The sequence below is a fragment of the Salvelinus fontinalis genome, chromosome 26, assembly GCF_029448725.1.
Source record: "Salvelinus fontinalis isolate EN_2023a chromosome 26, ASM2944872v1, whole genome shotgun sequence".
Taxonomy (NCBI): Eukaryota; Metazoa; Chordata; class Actinopteri; order Salmoniformes; family Salmonidae; genus Salvelinus; species Salvelinus fontinalis.
Window position 1 is genome coordinate 19,783,015 of NC_074690.1, and position 21,700 is coordinate 19,804,714.

The 21,700-nt window shown below is 43.8% G+C and overlaps 1 protein-coding gene across 5 annotated transcripts in view; it reads left to right on the forward strand.

Annotated features, from left to right (window-relative positions):
• The window catches only part of LOC129823853 (phosphatidylinositol 3-kinase regulatory subunit gamma-like), a 57,943-nt gene that overhangs the window by 17,813 nt on the left and 18,430 nt on the right, over positions 1–21,700 (forward strand). For 3 of the 5 annotated variants that reach the window (XM_055882893.1, XM_055882895.1, XM_055882896.1), the window contains exons 3-7: positions 5,777–5,869; positions 19,506–19,580; positions 19,933–20,166; positions 20,498–20,717; positions 21,325–21,410. In XM_055882893.1, the coding sequence (XP_055738868.1) occupies positions 5,777–5,869; positions 19,506–19,580; positions 19,933–20,166; positions 20,498–20,717; positions 21,325–21,410 (708 nt within the window). The remainder of the gene's footprint in view (positions 1–5,776; positions 5,870–19,505; positions 19,581–19,932; positions 20,167–20,497; positions 20,718–21,324; positions 21,411–21,700) is intronic. The other 2 variants (XM_055882897.1, XM_055882898.1) reach the window with 1 other exon arrangement.

The window sequence follows — 21,700 nt, forward strand, 5'->3', positions numbered from 1 at the left end:
TGTTAGCGAATAGGGAGACTTGAAATGGAGTCTCTACGTAGATCTGAAAGGTTATAAATTGCTTGGCAAAGACGTGTCTGTTCTTTTCCCTCTTCGCTCTGACGCACTGAGGACCTTGGCATATTGTACTAGAACCATCGGTTATAGATCTTAGAAATTTTCGGCTGTGTTTTTATTCGATATAGGCTTTAAAGACATCATAATCTTGTTATTTTAAACCAAATTATATCAGTTTATGTCAGTATATTGCATTTCCTGGCGTTCTAGGGGGTTGGGTATCTCTCTCTCTCATGCTAATGTTTACTGCTAATTGCAACGTTGAAGAGGACGTTATACAACCTAGCAACGATTATTTTGGACAAAGGACACCTTTCCCAAGATTCTGATGAGAGTTCATCAAAAACTATTTATGCTGATAATTCGTTGTTCTGTTGAAAAATGTCAAATGCATAAGCCGCCATTAATTGCAGTGCAGCCTCGCTTTATCGCACGCTGTATTTTGAAGTAACGTTAATTTTAAAAATGTAACCCAGCGATTGCATTAAGAACTAATTTGTCTTTCAATTGCTGTCCAACCTGTATTTTTTAGTCAAGTTTTGGAATAGTTACTGATTAGAATAGGTGCCTCTCCAAAGATTTCTCCTGACATTTTCTGGGCAGCTTTGCTACTTTTCTCATTGTATAACCACGATTTGTGGCGCTAAATATGCACATTTTCGAACAAACTCTATATGCATTGTGTAATATGATGTTATAGGACTGTCATCTGAAGAATTCTGAGAAGGTTAGTGAAAAAATTTATATATTTTGGTGGTTTATACGTTATCGCTATTTTTGGCTTGAATCAATGCTGTTGTGATGTTTGCTATTGTGGTAAGCTAATATAACGCTTTATTGTGTTTTCGCTGTAAAACACTTAGAAAATCTGAAATATTGGCTAGATTCATAAGATCTGTGTCTTTCATTTGCTGTACGCTGTGTATTTTTAAGAAATGTTTTATGATGAGTAATTAGCTAATACACGATGGTCTCTGTAGTTATTCTATTGCTTTGGTGAGAGTTGTGATGGTGGCTGCAATGGTAAACTATGATTTATACCTGAAATATGCAAATTTTTCTAACAAAACATATTTATTGTATAGCATATGTTATCAGACTGTCATCTGATGAAGTTGTTTCTTGGTTAGTGGCTATTTATATCTTTATTTGGTCGAATTTGTGATAGCTACTGATGCAGTAAGAAAAGGGTGGAGTAAGAAAAGTGGTGTCTTTTGCTAACGTGGTTAGCTAATAGATTTACATATTGTGTCTTCCCTGTAAAACATTTTAAAAATCAGAAATGATGGCTGGATTCACAAGATGTGTATCTTTCATCTGGTGTCTTGGACTTGTGATTTAATGATATTTAGATGTTACTATTTACTTGTGACGCTATGCTAGCCTATGCTAGTCAGCTTTTTTTACTGATGGGGGTGCTCCCGGACTCGGTTTTGTGAGGACTTAGAGGTTAAGAAGCCCTCCTATTCTCCACTCATTACCTGTATTAACTGCACCTGTTTGAACTCGTTACCTGTATAAAAGACACCTGTCCACACACTCAATCAAACAGACTCCAACGTCTCCACAATGGCCAAGACCAGAGAGCTGTGTAAGGACATCAGGGCTAAAATTGTAGACCTGCACAAGGCTGGGATGGGCTACAGGACAATAGGCAAGCACCTTGGTGAGAAGGCAACAACTGTTGGTGCAATTATTAGACAATGGAAGAAGTTCAAGATGACGGTCAATCACCCTCGGTCTGGGGCTCCATGCAAGATCTCACCTCGTGGGGCATCAATGATCATGAGGAAGGTGAGGGATCAGCCCAGAACTACACGGCAGGACCTAGTCAATGACCTGAAGAGAGCTGGGACCACAGTCTCAAAGAAAACCATTAGTAACACACTACGCCGCCATGGATTAAAATCCTGCAGCGCACGCAAGGTCCCCCTGCTCAAGCCAGCGCATGTCCAGGCCCATCTGAAGTTTGCCAATGACAATCTGGATGATCCAGAGGAGGAATGGGAGAAGGTCATATGGTCTGATGAGTCAAAAAATAGAGCTTTTTGGTCTAAACTCCACTCACCGTGTTTGGAGGAAGAAGAAGGATGAGTACAACCCCAAGAACACCATCCCAACTGTGAAGCATGGATTAAGTTCTGCTTTTCTGATGTATCAAATACTTATGTCATGCAATAAAATGCAAATGAATTACTTAAAAATCATACAATGTGATTTTCTTGATTTTTGTTTTAGATTCCGTCACTCACAGTTGAAGTGTACCTATGATAAAAAATTACAGACCTCTACATGCTTTGTAAGTAGGAAAACCTGCAAAATCGGCAGTGTATCAAATACTTGTTCTCCCCACTGTATATAGAGCAGCAGGGTTTAGTAACTGGGTGGTAGCCGGCTAGTGATGGCTATTTTAACAGTCTGATGGCCTTGAGATAGAAGCTGTTTTTCAGTCTCTCGTCCCAGCTTTGATTCACCTGTACTGACCTTGCCTTCTGGATGATAGCAGGGTGAACATCCTGTGGCTCGGGTGGTTGATGTCTTTGATCATTTTGGCCTTCCTGTGATATCAGGTGCCGCAGGTGTCCTGGAGGGCAGGCAGTCTGCCCCCGGTGATGTGTTGGGCACACCGCACCACCCTCTGGAGAGCCCTGCGGTTGTGGGCGGTGCAGTTGCAGTACCAGACAGTGATACAGCATGACAGGATGCTCTCAATTGTGCATATGTAAAAGTTTGTGAGGGTCTTAGGGGCCAAGCCAAATTTATTCAGCCTCCTGAGGTTGAAGAGGCGCTGTTGAGCCTTCTTCACCACACTGTCTGTGTGGGTGGACCATTTCAGATTGTCATTGATGTGTACGCCAAGGAACTTGAAGCTTTCTACCTTCTCCACTGCAGTCCCGTCGATGTGGATAGGGGCGTGCTCCCTCTGCTGTTTCCTGAAGTCCACGATCAGCTCCTTCGTTTTGTTGACGTTGAGGGAGAGATTATTTTCCTGGCCCCACTCTGCCAGGGCCCTTACCTCCTCCCTGTAGGCTGTCTCATTATTGTTGGTAATCAGGCCTACTACTGTTGTCGTCTGCAAACTTGATGATTGAGTATTCAGCCCAAGGGCATTACGGCCACACAAAGTGGATGCAGCCGGGAAATTCAAGACATTATCAAGTTCTTGTCAAATTGTGAATGAGAGACTGATGAAGTGTGTACAGCCTGCGCAAAAAGCAAACCAGAGTTCATGCCTTTTATCCAACTTTTTTTTTCAAATCATCATTAGTGACATCATGCAGCACCATATAGCCCAACATTTGTATCACAACTAATGTTACATAAATATCTCTAAATTAAGCATATAGGAGGACCTGTTTCTTTGGTAACTGCTGAACACAGAATAGCCGATGTGCCCACTCCCTCAAATCGTTTGGAGAAAGTATCCTTTCTATTTTATTCAGCTATGTTCAATTGTGTTCTTCATACTATAAAATAATATAAAATAATGCCACGTAATTCTAAGAATATCTTATCTAAAAGAACTAGTGTAGCCAGATCAGGGCCTAACATAAGGACAACTCAGAGTATGCTATGCTATTCTGTTCTTCTGTTCTTCATATCATGTTTCTTTAGACCTGTCTAAAATTAATTATGGATTCATTGTGATGGTGTAGGCTATATTACATGGATTTATTAGACATTTTCAGATGTAGATGTTCCAAATGTCTGAATCAGTGGCTTGTAAACTATGCGTTGAAGCCAGGAGATGCTAAATGTTTTTATGTTAATTAACGGTCAATTACTGTGAGGCCGGTAGTTATTTGCTTGACAATCACCGGTTGACAAAATTTCATGACCGCAACAGCCCTAACCAAAGCAGAGCATTACACTTCCACACAGACGGCCCATCCCAGCGTGAATAAAGCTGGTTACGGTTATCACATGATTATACTGCTCTCTCCCTCTCTCCTCCCTCCATCTGTTCTCTCTCTGTCTCTGTCTGTCTGTGTTCTCTCTCTGCTCTCTCTCCATTTGCCTCTCTCTCCAGGACATGTTGAGTCGCAGGCCTGCCTGCCAGCACACAGACCGCCGAGGTGGTTCTAATTGAGTAATGATGAGTTGGTGCTCTCTCCAAAAACCCAAAGATGACTCCAGGGCCACAGCTGTCCCCCCCCACCCCACCTGCCCCCTCATTTGCACAAAAACCCAAGCTACTCTGAGCGTGTGTGTGACAGAGCGAGGGATGGTAGTTATTCTTCTGGAGGAGTGTATGGCATTTGATTCTCCTGCCACCCACCTCCAAGTATTGGAATACATTTGTTTTGTGGTTTTTATAGTCTATATTTTTGCTTATTTGCCTATTGGATTTGATTTCCCTATTTTATTGGCTGCGTCCCACCCCAACCCCAAGTGCATATTAGTTCCATGCATGTCTGTGGATTGCCCTCAGTCCTGTTGAATTGAATATTCACTGTACTATGCTGTTAAAAAGAATAACTACTTGATTTTAGTATGACTTGCATAGTCTGTATTTATTGATAGGTCATTTATTTCCTTTATTTTCATTTATTAAACAGCTGACAGGTTTTTATTTAACTATTTCTTTACCAGATACGAGAATACCTATTGGTGGAAAGAACATTATGACAACTGAGCAATTGCTGCTAGAGACCAACCATGCATGGGTGGACTTTTGAAAGGAGTCAATTGAAATTGAGCCCCAGCTGCCCTCCCCCATGTAAAGTTGTTTACATGGCCTATATATTTTTTATAGTTACTGAAATGAGAAACATTTTCATTTGTGCGGTGGAGGGTCCCCTCAACGGCATTTTGAAATGCCAAAAGTCTGCCCCTGTGAAAATCAACCCACCAAAAATGGACACTGCTGCTGCATGCTAGCACAGGCTATTACCGCTCATCACTCCGGAAAAGCAGTTCCCATGTTTAACGTGCAACGGATAGAGGGAGAGAGCGAGAGAGGGGCAGAATGTGCTGACGCTGCGCTTTCGTCTGAACTCCCCAAATGAATAATCAGCCGCGGTTCAGCCGTGCACTGCCAGGAGCAGGAGGCTGCCAAGCTCTGGCCTCGGGTGCGGTGGGCCCGAAAAGGAGGCCCTGGCAGCCGGACACAGGGCTTTTGCTTGTTCAGGATTTTTGATTAAATCCTTTATTGTGCTCCACTCACGCAAAGGGCCAAGGCGAAACAAGCGCAGAGAAATGACTGGAGGGGTGGAAAAGGAGAGCGAGGAGAGAGAAGGGAAATGGGATCTCTTTTTCTCTCTTACCCCTCCTTCACTCTCTACCTCGCTTTCCCTCTGTGACTGAAAAGATGTTTGATTTACTGTATGGGGTAGTTGTGGTGAGGTGAAAAGTTTTTGTCCCTCAACAGACCGGCTGGCTCTGGTTGTGTATCGTCTTTCTGTTCACTAAGCCCCTTTCCTTTCTCAATGGTACATTGCTTGTCTGGGATTATTTCTATTTTTGGACAATGTAAATGTAATGTATAAGGGACTCAGTCTCTGGAGTCTAGACAATAGTGTTTTTGGCTGCCTCCAACTGCTGTTTATGGGATATGTGGTCTTCCTTGAGCAAATATGAAATGAAAAGCACATGCATTCACATTTTAAAGGACAAGCGATAGTCCGGTCGTACAGCTCTCTGTCAATGGAGGCCTTCTGGAATCCAGTTTTTAAGGTTTTTCCAGAAAATGTAACCATTGTTTGTGTTGTTGTTTCAGCTGTTTCTCTTCTGGATTTGACTGAGCAGTTCACACCGCCAGAAACTGCTCCCCCTACCCTGGTGAACCTAGTGGAGGCCATTGAGAAGAAAGGTACGCACTCACACACAACACAAGGCAATGAAACACAACGCAAACATTAACATAAATACACAGTAAATAGAAATGTACAGCGGTATCCTAGTAGTCGCCATTCAGAGGAGAGGCACAATGGGAATACATGATATTACTCAGATAGTATTCCGTTAGTCCAAAACCTGTCTCATATCTCTTCAGACTACACTATACAGCCTACACTGTAGTGTTTATTTGTCCCTGATTATTATTCTCACCTCTGTGCTCATGGTGTCATGCAGGACAGTGGTCTTCATTCACACTGTATTACCAATTAATACCACTCAGGAGGAGGTCTTCATTCACACTGTATTACCAATTAATACCACTCAGGAGGAGGTCTTCATTCACACTGTATTACCAATTAATACCACTCAGGAGGAGGTCTTCATTCACACTGTATTACCAATTAATACCACTCAGGAGGAGGTCTTCATTCACACTGTATTACCAATTAATACCACTCAGGAGGAGGTCTTCATTCACACTGTATTACCAATTAATACCACTCAGGAGGAGGTCTTCATTCACACTGTATTACCAATTAATACCACTCAGGAGGAGGTCTTCTTTCACAGTTTCATCTTCTTTCACAGTTTCAGTGCGCATATGGGAGAGCCGGGACTAAAGTAACACATGACGAAATAATACGCCATTTTCTCAAATGACACTGAAGCTAGAATGATATAGTGAAGTCAGCACGTTCCTAATGCGGAGGACAAGCTCCCTGCAAAAAAAACAGCCCAATGCCGACAATGTTTTGCAGAGTTATCTACAAAAGATGTTTCTGTAAGTAAAAAAACGGACCTGGAAAGGTTTTTAGGTTGTAGAGGTGTTTAGTTTAAGGTTGCAACAATGTCATTTTCTTAACTTCTTATGGGCAGGTGGGACGCTACCGTCCCACCTGCCCAACATCCTGTGAAATTGCAGAGCTCGAAATTCAAACTACAGAATTATAAATATTTAACTTTCATAAAATCACAAGTGTAATACATCAAAATAAAGCTTAACTTCTTGTTAATCCAGCCGCTGTATCAGATTTCAAAAAGGCTTTACGGTGAAAGCACACCATGCGATTATCTGAGGCCAGCACCCCGCATACAAAAGCATGAAAAACATATTTCAACCAGGTAGGTGCGCCACAAAAGTCAGAAATAGCGATATAATAAATGCCTTACCTTTGATCTTCTTCTGTTGGTACTCCAAAAGGCCCCAGATACATCACAAATGGTCCTTTTGTTCGATAATGTCCTTCTTTATATCCATAAAAACTCAGTTTAGCTGGCGCGCTTCAGTCAATAATCCACCCAGTTTCCCCCCTTCAAAATGCATACAAAATGAATCCCAAACGTTACTAATAAACTTTTCCAAACAAGTCAAACAATGTTTATTTTCAAACCTTAGGTACCCTAATACGTAAATAAACAATACAATTTAAGACGGAGAATCGTTATTGTCTTTACCGGAGAAAAATACCAAAGAACGTGCTCTCTTCCACACGCTTGGAAACACTACAGCCAAAATGGGAGCCACCTAGAAAAACTACAATTTCTGGCTCATTTTTCAAAAACCAGCCTGAAACTCTTTCTAAAGACTGTTGACATCTAGTGGAAGCCCTAGGAACTGCAATCTGGGAGGATTTCATTTTATAATAAAAGTGACAGCCATTGAAAACAGTGGTAGGTTGAATATTTTTTTTGGGGGGGGGGGGGGGGGGGGGGGGGTTGTCCTTGGGGTTTCGCCTGCCATATCAGTTCTGTTATACTCACAGACATAATTATAACAGTTTTAGAAACTGTAGAGTGTTTTCTATCCAAATGATATGCATATCCTAGCTTCTGGGCCTGAGTAACAGGCAGTTTACTTTGGGCACGCTTTTCATCCGGACGTGAAAATACTGCCCCCTACCCAAGAGAGGTTAACCCATCATAGGTTTCAAGTATCATGCCAGCTAGTCTTGGGTCTTAGCCTGGTAGAAGTTACAGGAGAGACGGGTGGGACGAAAGTAACACAATGTTAACTGAGGGACCTGGAATGAAATATAATAAACATTTCAGCACAGGCCATTGTCTCCTCTAGTTCATATTGCTTTTAAAATGTTAGCACAATATCAACAAATGACTGAATGTTTGAAAATTATATGACATCATTAGAATGATGCCTTAATTAATTGACTTGATCGATCAGCTTCTCGCATAAGCTTTTGTCGAGAGGTTAGTGGTAAAAAAATATATATATATTTATGATTCTGGGGGTTAATTGCCATGGAAATGTGATAAGCATGATGAGTTTGCCGTTTGTGAAGATAATTTTTTTTTTTATTCTATCGTGACACGAGGAGTGCGCCAAGGACAGCTGGAGCGCACCTGAATAATCATTTGAAAATGGTGAAAAACACACTACCTTCCCATTTAAAGGGATACTTCAGGATTTTGGCAATGAGGCCCTTTATCTACAGTACTTCCCCAGAGTTAGATGAACTTGTGGATACCATTTTTATTTGTCTATGCTCAGTTTGAAGGAAGTTAGAGTTTCGCGTATCTACTCGACTTCTTCATTGTGCTAATGCTAGTTAGCATTGGCTCGCGAAACTACCTCTAATTTACAGTTGCTAATGGTAGAGGACATATAACTTGTTTGTCATAAGATATGGTATCGCTAACTGCATAGATCTGAGTAATTAGGGGGAAAAACGTGTTCCTTTTGTTACGGCTGTCGCTCTCCTCATCCTCAGACGAGGTGAGGAGAGAAGGATCTTCGGACCAAAACGCAGCATTTGGGAAATAAGCCATCTTTATTATAAATACGACGGCAATACGAAACAAAACAAAACACTTTCAAAACATCAAAACAAGAAAACGACGTTGACGAAACCTGAACATAAACTTACATAACTAAACATAAACTCACGTACAGGAAACAGACGACATCGAAACGAAACGAAACGAACAGCCAAACAGTCCCGTATGGAAAACACATATGACGACACAGGAGACAATCACCCACAAACAAACAGTGAGAACGCCCTACCTACATATGACTCTTAATTAGAGGAAAACGCAAACCACCTGCCTCTAATCAAGAGCCATACCAGGTAACCCAAAACCAACATAGAAACAGATAACATAGACTGCCCACCCAAAACACATGCCCTGACCATAAACACATAAAAAACAACATAAAACAGGTCAGGACTGTTACAGAACCCCCCCCCCCTCAAGGTGCGAACGCCGGGCGCACCAGCACAAAGTCCAGGGGAGGGTCTGGGTGGGCAGTTGACCACGGTGGTGGCTCCGGCTCAGGACGCTCTCCCCACACCACCATAGTCACTCCCCTCTTCTGTCTACCCCTTCCACTGACCACCCTAAAACTACCTTCCCCTAAATAAACAGCCAGCACCGGGACAAGGGGCAGCACCGGGACAAGGGGTAGCACCGGGACAAGGGGCAGCACCGGAACAAGGGGCAGCACCGGAACAAGGGGCAGCACCAGGATAAGGACCAGCACCGGGACAAGGGGCAGCACCGGGACAAGGGGCAGCACCGGGACAAGGGGCAGCACCGGGACAAGGGGCAGCACCGGGACAAGGGGCAGCACCGGGACAAGGGGCAGCACCGGGACAAGGGGCAGCACCGGGACAAGGGGCAGCACCGGGACAAGGGGCAAGTCCCGGCTGATAAACTCTGGCAGATCCTGGCTGAGGGACTCTGGCAGGTCTATGCAGGCTGACGGCTCTCGACGCTCATGGCAGGCTGACGGCTCTCGACGCTCATGGCAGGCTGACGGCTCTCGACGCTCATGGCAGGCTGACGGCTCTCGACGCTCATGGCAGGCTGACGGCTCTCGACGCTCATGGCAGGCTGACGGCTCTCGACGCTCATGGCAGGCTGACGGCTCTCGACGCTCATGGCAGGCTGACGGCTCTCGACGCTCATGGCAGGCTGACGGCTCTCGACGCTCATGGCAGGCTGACGGCTCTCGACGCTCATGGCAGGCTGACGGCTCTCGACGCTCATGGCAGGCTGACGGCTCTCGACGCTCATGGCTCTCTGACGGCTCTGGCTGCTCATGGCTCTCTGACGGCTCTGGCTGCTCATGGCTCTCTGACGGCTCTGGCTGCTCATGGCTCTCTGACGGCTCTGGCTGCTCATGGCTCTCTGACGGCTCTGGCTGCTCATGGCTCTCTGACGGCTCTGGCTGCTCATGGCTCTCTGACGGCTCTGGCTGCTCATGGCTCTCTGACGGCTCTGGCTGCTCATGGCTCGCTGGCGGCTCTGGCAGATCCTGTCTGGTTGGCGGCTCTGGCAGATCCTGTCTGGTTGGCGGCTCTGGCAGATCCTGTCTGGTTGGCGGCTCTGGCAGATCCTGTCTGGTTGGCGGCTCTGGCGGATCCTGTCTGGCGGGCGGCTCTGGCGGCTCCTGTCTGGCGGGCGGCTCTGGCGGCTCCTGTCTGGCTGACGGCTCTAGCGGCTCCTGTCTGGCGGATGGCTCTGTAGGCTCATGGCAGACGGGCGGCTTTGCAGGCTCATGGCAGACGGGCGGCTTTGCAGGCTCATGGCAGACGGATGACTCAGACGGCGCTGGGGAGACGGATGGCTCAGACGGCGCTGGGGAGACGGATGGCTCAGATGGCGCTGGGGAGACGGATGGCTCAGATGGCGCTGGGGAGACGGATGGCTCAGATGGCGCTGGTGAGACGGATGGCTCTGGCCGGATACGGCGCACTGTAGACCTGGTGCGTGGTGCCGGAACTGGAGGCACCGTGCCAATGATAAGCACCTTCCTACTAGTGCGGGGAGCAGGAACAGGGCACACTGCCTTCTCAAAGCCTACTCTATCCCTGATGCGAGGTACCGGCACTGGTGACACCGGGCTGAGGACAAGCACATCAGGATTAGTAGGGGGAGAATATACAGTGTGTTCAGGGCTCTGGAGACGCACAGGTGGCTTAGTGCGTGGTGCCGGAACTGGAGGCACCGGGCTAGATGCACGCACTACAGGGAGAGTGCGTGGAGGAGGAACAGGGCTCAGGATACGCACTGGTAGCCTAGTGCGTAGTGTAGACACTGTAGGTACTAGGCTGGGGCGGGGAGGTGGCGCCGGAAATACCGGACCGTGGAGGCGTACTGGCACTCTTGAGCATTGAGCCTGCCCAACCTTACCTGGTTGAATGCTCCCGGTTGCCCGACCAGTGCGGGGAGGTGGAATAACCCGCACCGGGCTATGTAGGCGAACCGGGGAAACCATGCGTAAGGCAGGTGCCATGTATGCCGGCCCGAGGAGACGCACTGGAGACCAGACGCGTTGAGCCGGCCTCATGACACCTGGCTCAATACCCAATCTAGCCCTACCAGTGCGGGGAGGTGGAATAACCCGCACTGGGCTATGCACTCGTACAGGAGACACCGTGCGCTCTACTGCGTAACACGGCGCCTGCCCGTACTCCCGCTCTCCACGGTAAGCCTGGGAAGTGGGCGCAGGTCTCCTACCTGCCCTTGGCCCACTACCTCCTAGCCTCCCCCCAAGAAATTTTTGGGAGTTACTTACGGGCTTTTTTGGCTTCCGTGCCAGACGCGTTCCCTCATAGCTCCGGTTCCTCTCTCCGGTAGCCTCTGCTCTCCTCAGTGCCTCCAGCTGTTCCCATGGGAGGCGATCTCTACCAGCCAGGATCTCCTCCCATGTGTAGACACCTTTTCCATCCAATAAATCGTCCCATGTCCATTGCTCCTTCTTCTCCTGTCCCTTACTCCGTTTATTTTTCCCTTGCCGCTTGGTCTTAGCGTGGTGGGTGATTCTGTTACGGCTGTCGCTCTCCTCATCCTCAGACGAGGTGAGGAGAGAAGGATCTTCGGACCAAAACGCAGCATTTAGGAAATAAGCCATCTTTATTATAAATACGACGGCAATACGAAACAAAACAAAACACTTTCAAAACATCAAAACAAGAAAACGACGTTGACGAAACCTGAACATAAACTTACATAACTAAACATAAACTCACGTACAGGAAACAGACGACATCGAAACGAAACGAAACGAACAGCCAAACAGTCCCGTATGGAAAACACATATGACGACACAGGAGACAATCACCCACAAACAAACAGTGAGAACGCCCTACCTACATATGACTCTTAATTAGAGGAAAACGCAAACCACCTGCCTCTAATCAAGAGCCATACCAGGTAACCCAAAACCAACATAGAAACAGATAACATAGACTGCCCACCCAAAACACATGCCCTGACCATAAACACATAAAAAACAACATAAAACAGGTCAGGACTGTTACACCTTTTGTCCCAGTTTTCCCCTACATACATACACGGACACACACAGAGACGTGCACACAAACAAATAACCATGCACACACACACACATAACTGTGCGCACACAGCCATGCACAGGCACAAAGGTGGGGCACACACACCTTTCGTCCCACTCTACCCAATAGCACAAAATTGTATGAAGTACAATTTACACGTGTTGGACAGACGTGTCAGTTTCACAAATGAATGCTCACTATGCTTGGTTTCTGTCTCTTTAACTTGTGTTAGGCTAAAATCTTATTTTAGTTTTTTTAATTAAAGAAATTACTCAATCTCATTACTGTAATGTACATTTTGTAGGACTTTACATGCATTTAATTTTATAAAATAACTAGCATATTTAATTAAAATCAATGAAATATTGTTTAATATACATATTCAAAGACCATTATCATTTCTGGCTATTCACATTAATAATTAGTCATATTTTAGACATTCAAGTTCCTTTACGAAGTACAGTTTTTCATTAATAACAATCGGCCCATAATGCATTACTAAGAAGAGAAGATCAAAGTAGGCTACAAGGTAAGCTAGTCTTTTCTCTGTTATTATGTTTAAATTTGATAATAGTCCTCGTACACCCCATTGACCCATTTAAAAAAAAAAATAATAATATTACTAACTGTGTAATACTTAAAAAAAAATATATATATTTTTTTACCTCTTTTTCTCCACAGTTTCATGGTATCCAATTGGTAGTTACAGTCTTGTCTCATCAGCCTTGTCTTTCGGAGAGCCATGCGTCCTCCAAAGCATGACCCAACCAAGCCGCACTGCTTTTTGACACAATGCACGCTTAACCCGGAAGCCAGCCACACCAATGTGTCGGAGGAAACACCGTACACCTGGCGACTGTGTCAGCATGCACTGCTCCCGGCCCTCCACAGGAGTCACTAGAGCGCGATCGGACAGGGACATCCCTTCCGGCCAAACCCTCCCCTAACACGGACGACGCTGGGCCAATTGTGCACCGCCTTATGTGACAGAGCCTGGACTCGAACCAGGATCTCTCTTTAGACTACTGTGCCACTCGGGAGGCCCAACTGTATAATACTTGATGTTTGAGCAAAAACACTGAATAAACTATTTACAGTATAATAGATTAGAAAGAGCATGAATTGAGTCATAGTAGCTTCTGCCACAGCTAAATTTGCTTAGGGCTTCTCATGACCATAATGACCAATAATCATTACCATGCCATATGGTTGTCTTACGGTAATTACAAGTTTGGTAATGATAACTGTTTCTGATGCATGTAAAATGTAACTCCATCACACTATGTAAGCAACAGATACACTGCTAACCAAACAACAGTGCTAGGTGCATGCACACTTGAATTAAAGGATAACTTAACAAAAAAACAAATTATTTTATCAAATATTTTGGGACCTAAAAAATTGTCTGATGTGGTTTATGCAATATTCGCACATCCAATTGTGGTTTTCTATTAATTATTATTTATTTTTTTGAAAACCCGAAGAAAAGAATCTGAACCACCACCCCTCCCCCTTCCATAATCCTTTGACATCCCACCACCACTGAAAAAAAAATGGTCCTTACCATTTTATAATTCTAAAGGCTTTTTAAAGGCACATTAAACTTAAAAAAAATATTACACTAAGTTGACTGTGCCTTTTAAACAGCTTGGAAAATTCCCGAAAATGATGTCATGGCTTTTGATAAGCTAATTGACATCATTTGAGTCAATTGGAGGTGTACCTGTGGATGTATTTCAAGGCCTACCTTCAAACTCAGTGCCTCTTTGCTTGACATCATGGGAAAATCAAAATAAATCAGCCAAGACCTCAGAAAAAAAATTGTAGACCTCCACAAGTCTAGTTCATCCTTGGGAGCAATTTCCAAATGCCTGAAGGTACCACGTTTATCTGTACAAACAATAGTACACAAGTATAAACACCATGGGACCACGCAGCCGTCATACCGCTCAGGAAGGAGAAACGTTTTGTCTCCTAGACATGAATGCACTTAGGTGCGAAAAGTGCAATTCATTCCCAGAACAACAGCAAAGGACCTTGTGAAGATGCTGGAGGAAACGGGTACAAAAGTATCTATATCCACAGTAAGTGGAGTCCTATATCGACATAACTTGAAAGGCCGCTCAGCAAGGAAGAAGCCACTGCTCCAAAACCGCCATAAAAAAGCCAGACTACGGTTTGCAACTGCACATGGGGACAAAGATCGTACTTTTTGGAGAAATGTCCTCTGGTCTGATGAAACAAAAATAGAACTGTTTGGCCATAATGACCATTGCTATGTTTGGAGGAAAAAGGGGGAGGCTTGCAAGCCGAAGAACCCCATCCCAACCGTGAAGCACGTGGGTGGCAGCATCATGTTGTGGGGGTGCTTTGCTGCAGGAGGGACTGGTGCACTTCACAAAATAGATGGCATCATGAGGGTGGAAAATTATGTGGATATATTGACGCAACATCTCAAGACATCAGTCAGGAAGTTAAAGCTTGGTCGCAAATGGGTCTTCCAAATGGACAATGACCCCAAGCATACTTCCAAAGTTGTGGCAAAATGGCTTAAGGACAACAAAGTCACGGTATTGGAGTGGCCATCACAAAGCCCTGACCTCAATCCTATAGAATATTTGTGGGCAGAACTGAAAAAGCGTGTGCGAGCAAGGAGGCGTACAAACCTGACTCAGTTACACCAGCTCTGTCAGGAGGAATGGGCCAAAATTCACCCAACTTATTGTGGGAAGCTTGTGGAAGGCTACACAAAACATTTGACCCAAGTTAAACAATTTAAAGGCAATGCTTCCAAATACTAATTGAGTGTATGTAAACTTCTGACCCACTGGGAATGTGATGAAAGAAATGAAAGCTGAAATAAATCTTTCTCTCTACCATTATTCTGACATTTCACATTCTACAAATGTATTAAAGCTTAAAACCTGAAATACCTTATTTACATACAGTACAAGTCAAAAGTATGGACACCTACTCATTCAAGGGTTTTTCTTTATTCGTACTGTTTTCTACATTGTAGAATAATCAAAACTATGAAATGACACATGGACTCATGCAGTAACCAAAAATATATATATTTTATATTTGAGATTCTTCAAAGTAGCCACGCTTTGATTTGACAGCTTTGCACACTTTTTTGGTGACTACTTGATTCCATATGTGTTATTTCATAGATTTTATGTCTTCACTATTATTCTACAATGTAGAAAATAGTACAAATAAAGAAAAACCCTTGAATGAGTAGGTGTGTCCAAACTTTTGACTGGTACTGTACATTTAAATCATTTACTTTTTATTTTACTGGCGGTGCCTGCATCTGATGGTCACTCTCAGCGGACGGCGAGAGCAGCAGACTGAGGGTTCGCTTCTTAAGATCCCTCCGCTCTCCCTTTCCTCTGCGGACAAAAGGTCACACCGTCTTCCTGATGGCAAAACTCGAGTCGCACCGTATTATTTCTGCCTCATGATCAAATTCATGTTACTCCTATGAACAGAGAAAGTGAAATATTCCTTGATATTAAAAAAGACCCAAGTCGCTAATAATAACATCAACACAAGCCTATAGATACACTTTCCTACTCATTCATTACTGCTGCAGTGCTTGTTGTAGCGCTGAGTGGAAATAGGAAGAATGCGTATTTTATGGCTTGTTGACAGTGCTGAGTAAGAACTTTTAAACTCACTTATAAAAACAGCATCTTTTTGCTGTTTTTGTTGACAGTCTCTCACTAGCTTTGGTTTTAAACGTTTTGACATCTTACAGTATAAACTTTGTTGTAGCTTTCTTTTATGCCTGCTACGTTACTGCAGACACGGTCATATGAGCCATCCGATTGGCCAGTGGTAAGACTATAGTATACATGATTTGCTCTCTGGGCATGCCAGAAAGGCAGAGTTGATGCCTTCAGACAAATGAAATGGTTCAAAATGTCAGTTTGACTACCCGGCGTGCAGGGCAGCTGAATTGGGTGCACCTACTGGCAACAGCCCGAGACTATATTATTTTATTTTTTAAATTGGAACACACGGCTTTATCATTGTTTTTTTTAGAGAAATGTTTGACGATCGACTAGGAATGCAGTACAAGAAAGTTGAGTAAAGTTCTCTCCCGGGGATCTGCGCGACGGGCTAGCTTAGAGGGAACATTGATGCCTAAATGTTGGTGGTTTAACCAATACATTACTGGGAGCTTATATAAAGTGTGAGACTATTTATTTGTATAACCTACAGTTTACTCACCGTTAGTCAGCATCTCTAACTGTTTTGGGTGTATGCCAGCTCATGCTTTTCACAAGATAAATACACACCCCATGCCAGTGATTTGTGTAGAGCCAGCTGTATGCCTCAACACCATGCATATAGATGTAGCTACACTGGCCTGGCATGTGGACTTAAAGGGGTAGTTCACACAACTGACATTGGTTTTCTTACCCTGTAAGCAGTCTATGAACGAGATAAGACTGCAATCCATGCTTGGGTTTTGTTTACCTGGTCACTGTCTCCAACTTTTTTGCATTTATAGCACAAAACCAATGTAAGTGAATATCCTTGATATTAGCATTTTTCGCATTTAGTTTCCAAATCATCTTGAAGTAACTTTATTGAGCTGTACAATCCATTTTACACTTTGGGATGATTTGGACGATTTGGACATGGAACGTGAAATTGTCACAGTCGTTGTAGGGAGGAGACCAAGGCGCAGCGTGGTATGCGTACATTCTCTTTATTCTAAGAATGAACACTGAACAAAACTAACAAAACGAACTGTGAAGCTATACAAAGAGTGCTGAACAGGCAACTACACATAGACAAGAACCCACAAAACCAAAAGGGAAAATGGCAACCTAAATATGATCCCCAATTCAGGCCACCATAGACCTACATATACCTAGACATACCAAAACCCCTAGATATACAAAAACCCCTAGACAATACAAAAACAAGCATACCCACCCTCGTCACACCCTGACCTAACCAAAATAATAAAGAAAACGTAACTAAGGTCAGGGCGTGACAATTGCTTATAAGGGATATCCACTTGCATTGGTTTTGTGCTATAAATGCTAAACAAAACCAAAGCATGGATTGCTATCTTGTCCATCAACTGCTTACAGGGTAAGGAAACCAATGTGCCAATGTAATTTGGGTATGAAAACATCTAACCAACTACATTTTTTTGTAATGCTCATTTTAGGGGTTGTTTTAATAATGTAGTCTAATAAACATCCTCTGATTTAATCTAGACGTCTTGTTATTAAGATTGGCAGATAAGGAAAGAAAGAGGACTGCATCAAAAGCTACAGTGGAGAAGCATAAAGAGCAACTACAGAAATCCAGAGCTGCTTGAGGAGTACAGTTCTCATTGTGTTACGGTAATGAGAACTGGCTAAAATGACAATATACTTAATCAAAATGTCATATTTTAATAAATGTTTTGTAATAACTCCTGTATCTTTAGGCAATTAAAACAATTTAACATTTTCACCGTGCAATGTTTTTTTTCTTCTAACTTTACAAGCATTATGGTAATGAGATTTTATTTTGCGCGTGGTCTTAAAAAAAATCATTATCTGATTTTGAGATGGTATTTTATACATTACCCCCCAAAAATTTGGGGGCTTTTCAAATTTTACCAAGAGTAATACCAAGTTAGCAAGAATCACCCAGCTGTGTTTTGGGTGATTGTTATTGATGGCTCCTGTGCCCTTACAGAAAGGTTTGGTAACAATGCACATGACATTGGTTTTATACCTGTGTTGTAACCTGGGCTCTAAGTTAAAAAAAATGCACTGTTTTTCATTGGTAGAAAAGTTAGAAGCACCACATACAATTTACAAGCAGCAGAAACATTTATTTTTAAGATATATAGCCTACCTACTTACTTTTAAAATGCATCTCCTGAAGAAGATATACAATTTCCTTTCTGTGCCACAAAATGTTTGCACAAACTGGTAAAGTTACCAGGTTATTAGTAGGGCTGCATGATATGGGCAATTTTTAAATCAAAGATCTCGATTTGACTTGCAATATATATCAAAACATTTGAGTGAACTGTTGTAATCATAGAGATAGAATGGTTATTCTAATCCTATGGTTGGTGTTTAGCATGACAACAAAGCCAGGTAGGAGTTATGAAAGTGTTTCCCAGGGGACCCTAATCATATTTGAATAACATTTAGACAACATTTTTAGAATTGGCCATCTGATTCAGAACATGCAGTTGCATAAACATGCTGATCTACATCATGAGTAGCAACCTGTATTCGAGCTAACATTTGCTTTGCCCTAGCTAGTAGCTATTTAGCTAAGTGGCATTTAGTTAGCGATTAGCAATAGTGATTAGCATTATTTTAGGCACTAGTTGTAACACTGTAGTTGGCCTACACTAGTAACAAAGTAATCATGCTATTGCATTGAAATTGCATACTAATGGTGTTTAGCTGTTTTATGTAATTAGACAAGATAAATAGGGAGGGACTGTATGTAAGTGACTCATGAAATTGAATGTGATTTAATTTCCATATTGCACATGTACCAAAAAAACTAAATAGAAATTGACTTAAGTCTCTGGCAGACTTAACTCCTAAAGAACACAAAAAACATGAAGTACTGGGAGGGGGGTGGTGTTGGGTTAATTATTAATTTGTTAATTCTTCAGATGGTTAAAATGGATAATGACACATTGGTGCGGCTGGCTTCCGGGTTGGAGGCGCGCTGTGTTAAGAAGCAGTGCGGCTTGGTTGGGTTGCGCTTCGGAGGACGCATGGCTTTCGACCTTCGTCTCTCCCAAGCCCGTACGGGAGTTGTAGCCAAGAGACAAGATAATAATTACTAGTGATTGGATACCACGAAAATTGGGGAGAAAAGGGGGTAAAATTAAAAATTAAAAAATGTATCTGATGATTAATTTAACCGTCAATCATTTGAGATTTTATCCATTACAAAATAAATGATTTTTGTCTTGACCAAGAGTAATACCAAGTTAGCAATAATCACCTATCTGTGAACCAAACAACACCCTATTCCCTTCATAGTGCATTACTTAGTAGTGTAGGGTGCCATTTGGGATGTAGACTAAAACACTTCCTCAAACTGAAACGACTTGCGACCGTTTCTTCCACACAGGTGTGTCTCTTCCGCTTTCCTCCATCTTAGCTCCCTGGAGTGTATTCATAATCACATCGCTAGGGTCTTTACATTTAATGTGACCTGTCTGTCATGTATACTGTAGAGTGTTTCTTTTGGAAGGACGATGAGCTAACGTCTCAAATCATCTTGATTCGTCTGCAGGTCTGGACTGCAAGACACTGTACAGGACACGTCTCGCATCCGGCTCAGATGGCCCAACACAGAGCCAGAGAGAGGGCGAGTTATTATTATCACTCTTCAGTTGTATTTGTTCTGTTAGAATTAGTGGTGATGTGTCATTAATCCTTGAAATGAAGAGCTTTGATTGACTGTTACATTTGTGGAGGTATTTGCGGTGACAACATTTTCTTTGTACTACTTGTATAAATAATGCATGTTCATACTTTTCTCACCCAGTGTATTGACTGGATACTTCTTGCTAGTATCCTCTATAAATGTAGGAATATCATGCAATGCGTTCAAAATGCTCTCAATGCTTTCTTGGGAATTTCCATGTGACAAATCTGATTGAATTAAATCCATTTGGTCAGACCCGCTGACTGTTTCTCTCTCTCACCTCTTTCCCCAGAGGTGGAGTCGGGGCCTGGTAGTGACGTGGGCGCCGTGTCGGAGTGTTTACTCCGCTACCTGCGGGAGCTGCCGTCCCCCGTCATCCCCCCCGGTGTTTACCCAGACCTGCAGGCTGTGCTGCAGCAGGGCGCCGCGGGTACATGCCACATTTCACTCACCCCTGCTTGTGCGCAACCAGTGCCCCCCACCAACCCATCCCCAGCCCCGACGAAACAGACCCAGGCAATAGCAAGTAACAGAATCGCATGAAGCCGAACGAGCAAACAGATAAATTGTATGGCGAGTCAATCACGTGCCCCCCTCCTGCCTGAGGGAATAGGCCCAGTGTGGAGTGCTGGGGATGAGCTAGTCACAGGCATCCCAGAAATGTTGTAACTTATATTGCTACCCTGGTCCCTGGTGATGTCCGGGACGGTGTGCGTGCCTGCATGCCTGTCTGCATATGAGAGAAAGAGAAGGGTGTGTGTGTGTGTGTGTTGAGAGAGTTCCTGTTTGTGTGTGCACTTGCGGGTGTGTGTGCGTAACGGGCTGCCGTAACACATGTGGTGTCCGTCCTCCCACAGACTGGTCCAAGGCTGTGGCGGCGAGCAGCAGTGGAGGCAGGGAGCTGAGCCTGGTCCTGGAGAGGGCCACCAGCATGCCCCTGCATCACCGCCTCACCCTGCACTACCTGCTCACACACCTGGGTAAGGTGGTCCAGACCTCCCATCTTAATGGCCTGGACCTTCACACCCTGGGTCTGGTTTTTGGGCCGCTGCTGATCCGGCCCAGCTCCGCCACTGGGTGAGTAGGAGAATCCCATATCTAACATAAGATTAAAGGAGGTTGCATACTGTAAACAAGGCCCAACACACTTCAACATTCTTAAGTTGGTTGTTTTTACAATGTTATAAAGTCACTTTCACATCACCCAGACAAACACCAACAAACAGGGTTGGGTCAGTGTACGCCGCTCGTCTGTGTTGGTTGGTGTTGTCCAATTCAGCATTTTCAATCAGCGTTTGGTGCTGTGTGCAGTGTGCAAGCAGTTTAATAGATTGCTTATTTTTAGTTGCTTTTCACTAGGTCTCAAAGCACTTTACATTGTATTGGGTAACTACTGTAACAGCAGCCATTTTGTGTCAGATTGCTGAGTTAACACATAGCCAGCGATATCCTCTTGAGACAGACAAGAGAGCTCCAACGTCACTGGGTGAGTGAAAGGACGTGACCGTTAGATCTCGCTAGCTCGTGCGACTCCAGAGGAAATCCATAAGGCCAAATGCTGTTACTACAGATTGCAGTCGAGTGCTTTTCCTCTCCCTACACAGCACCATGTGTTTGAATGACCTGCTGTTGACTGAACATCTTATGACCATGTGTCTGACTCCCTGCCGCTGTTGATTGACAGGTGGGAGGTGGGGGAGGAGTTCCCTGCACTGGCACTGGAGAGGCTTCTGATGGAGATGGCCATGGGACAGGAAGTCACGCACCCAGGTATTGATGGATAGATGCAGTGCTTCAAAATGGAGGGCTCCATAGAAATTAATATAGAAGCTAGAATGGATGGAAATACTGTTTTTAGAATAGAATGTATTTACTGTTTGCTCAACTTGTTTGCAATTGTTTTGCATTGGTAGTTTGCATTTGTTTGGTAATTGAATGAGTTAGTGCTGATTAGTACAGACTGATGAAATGTTCCCGGCAAAAAGTTGTATGTTTCGTGTGTCAGGATCTGTATGTTTGAATTAAATTTATTCTATTAACTGTGATGCTTGTCAAAACCT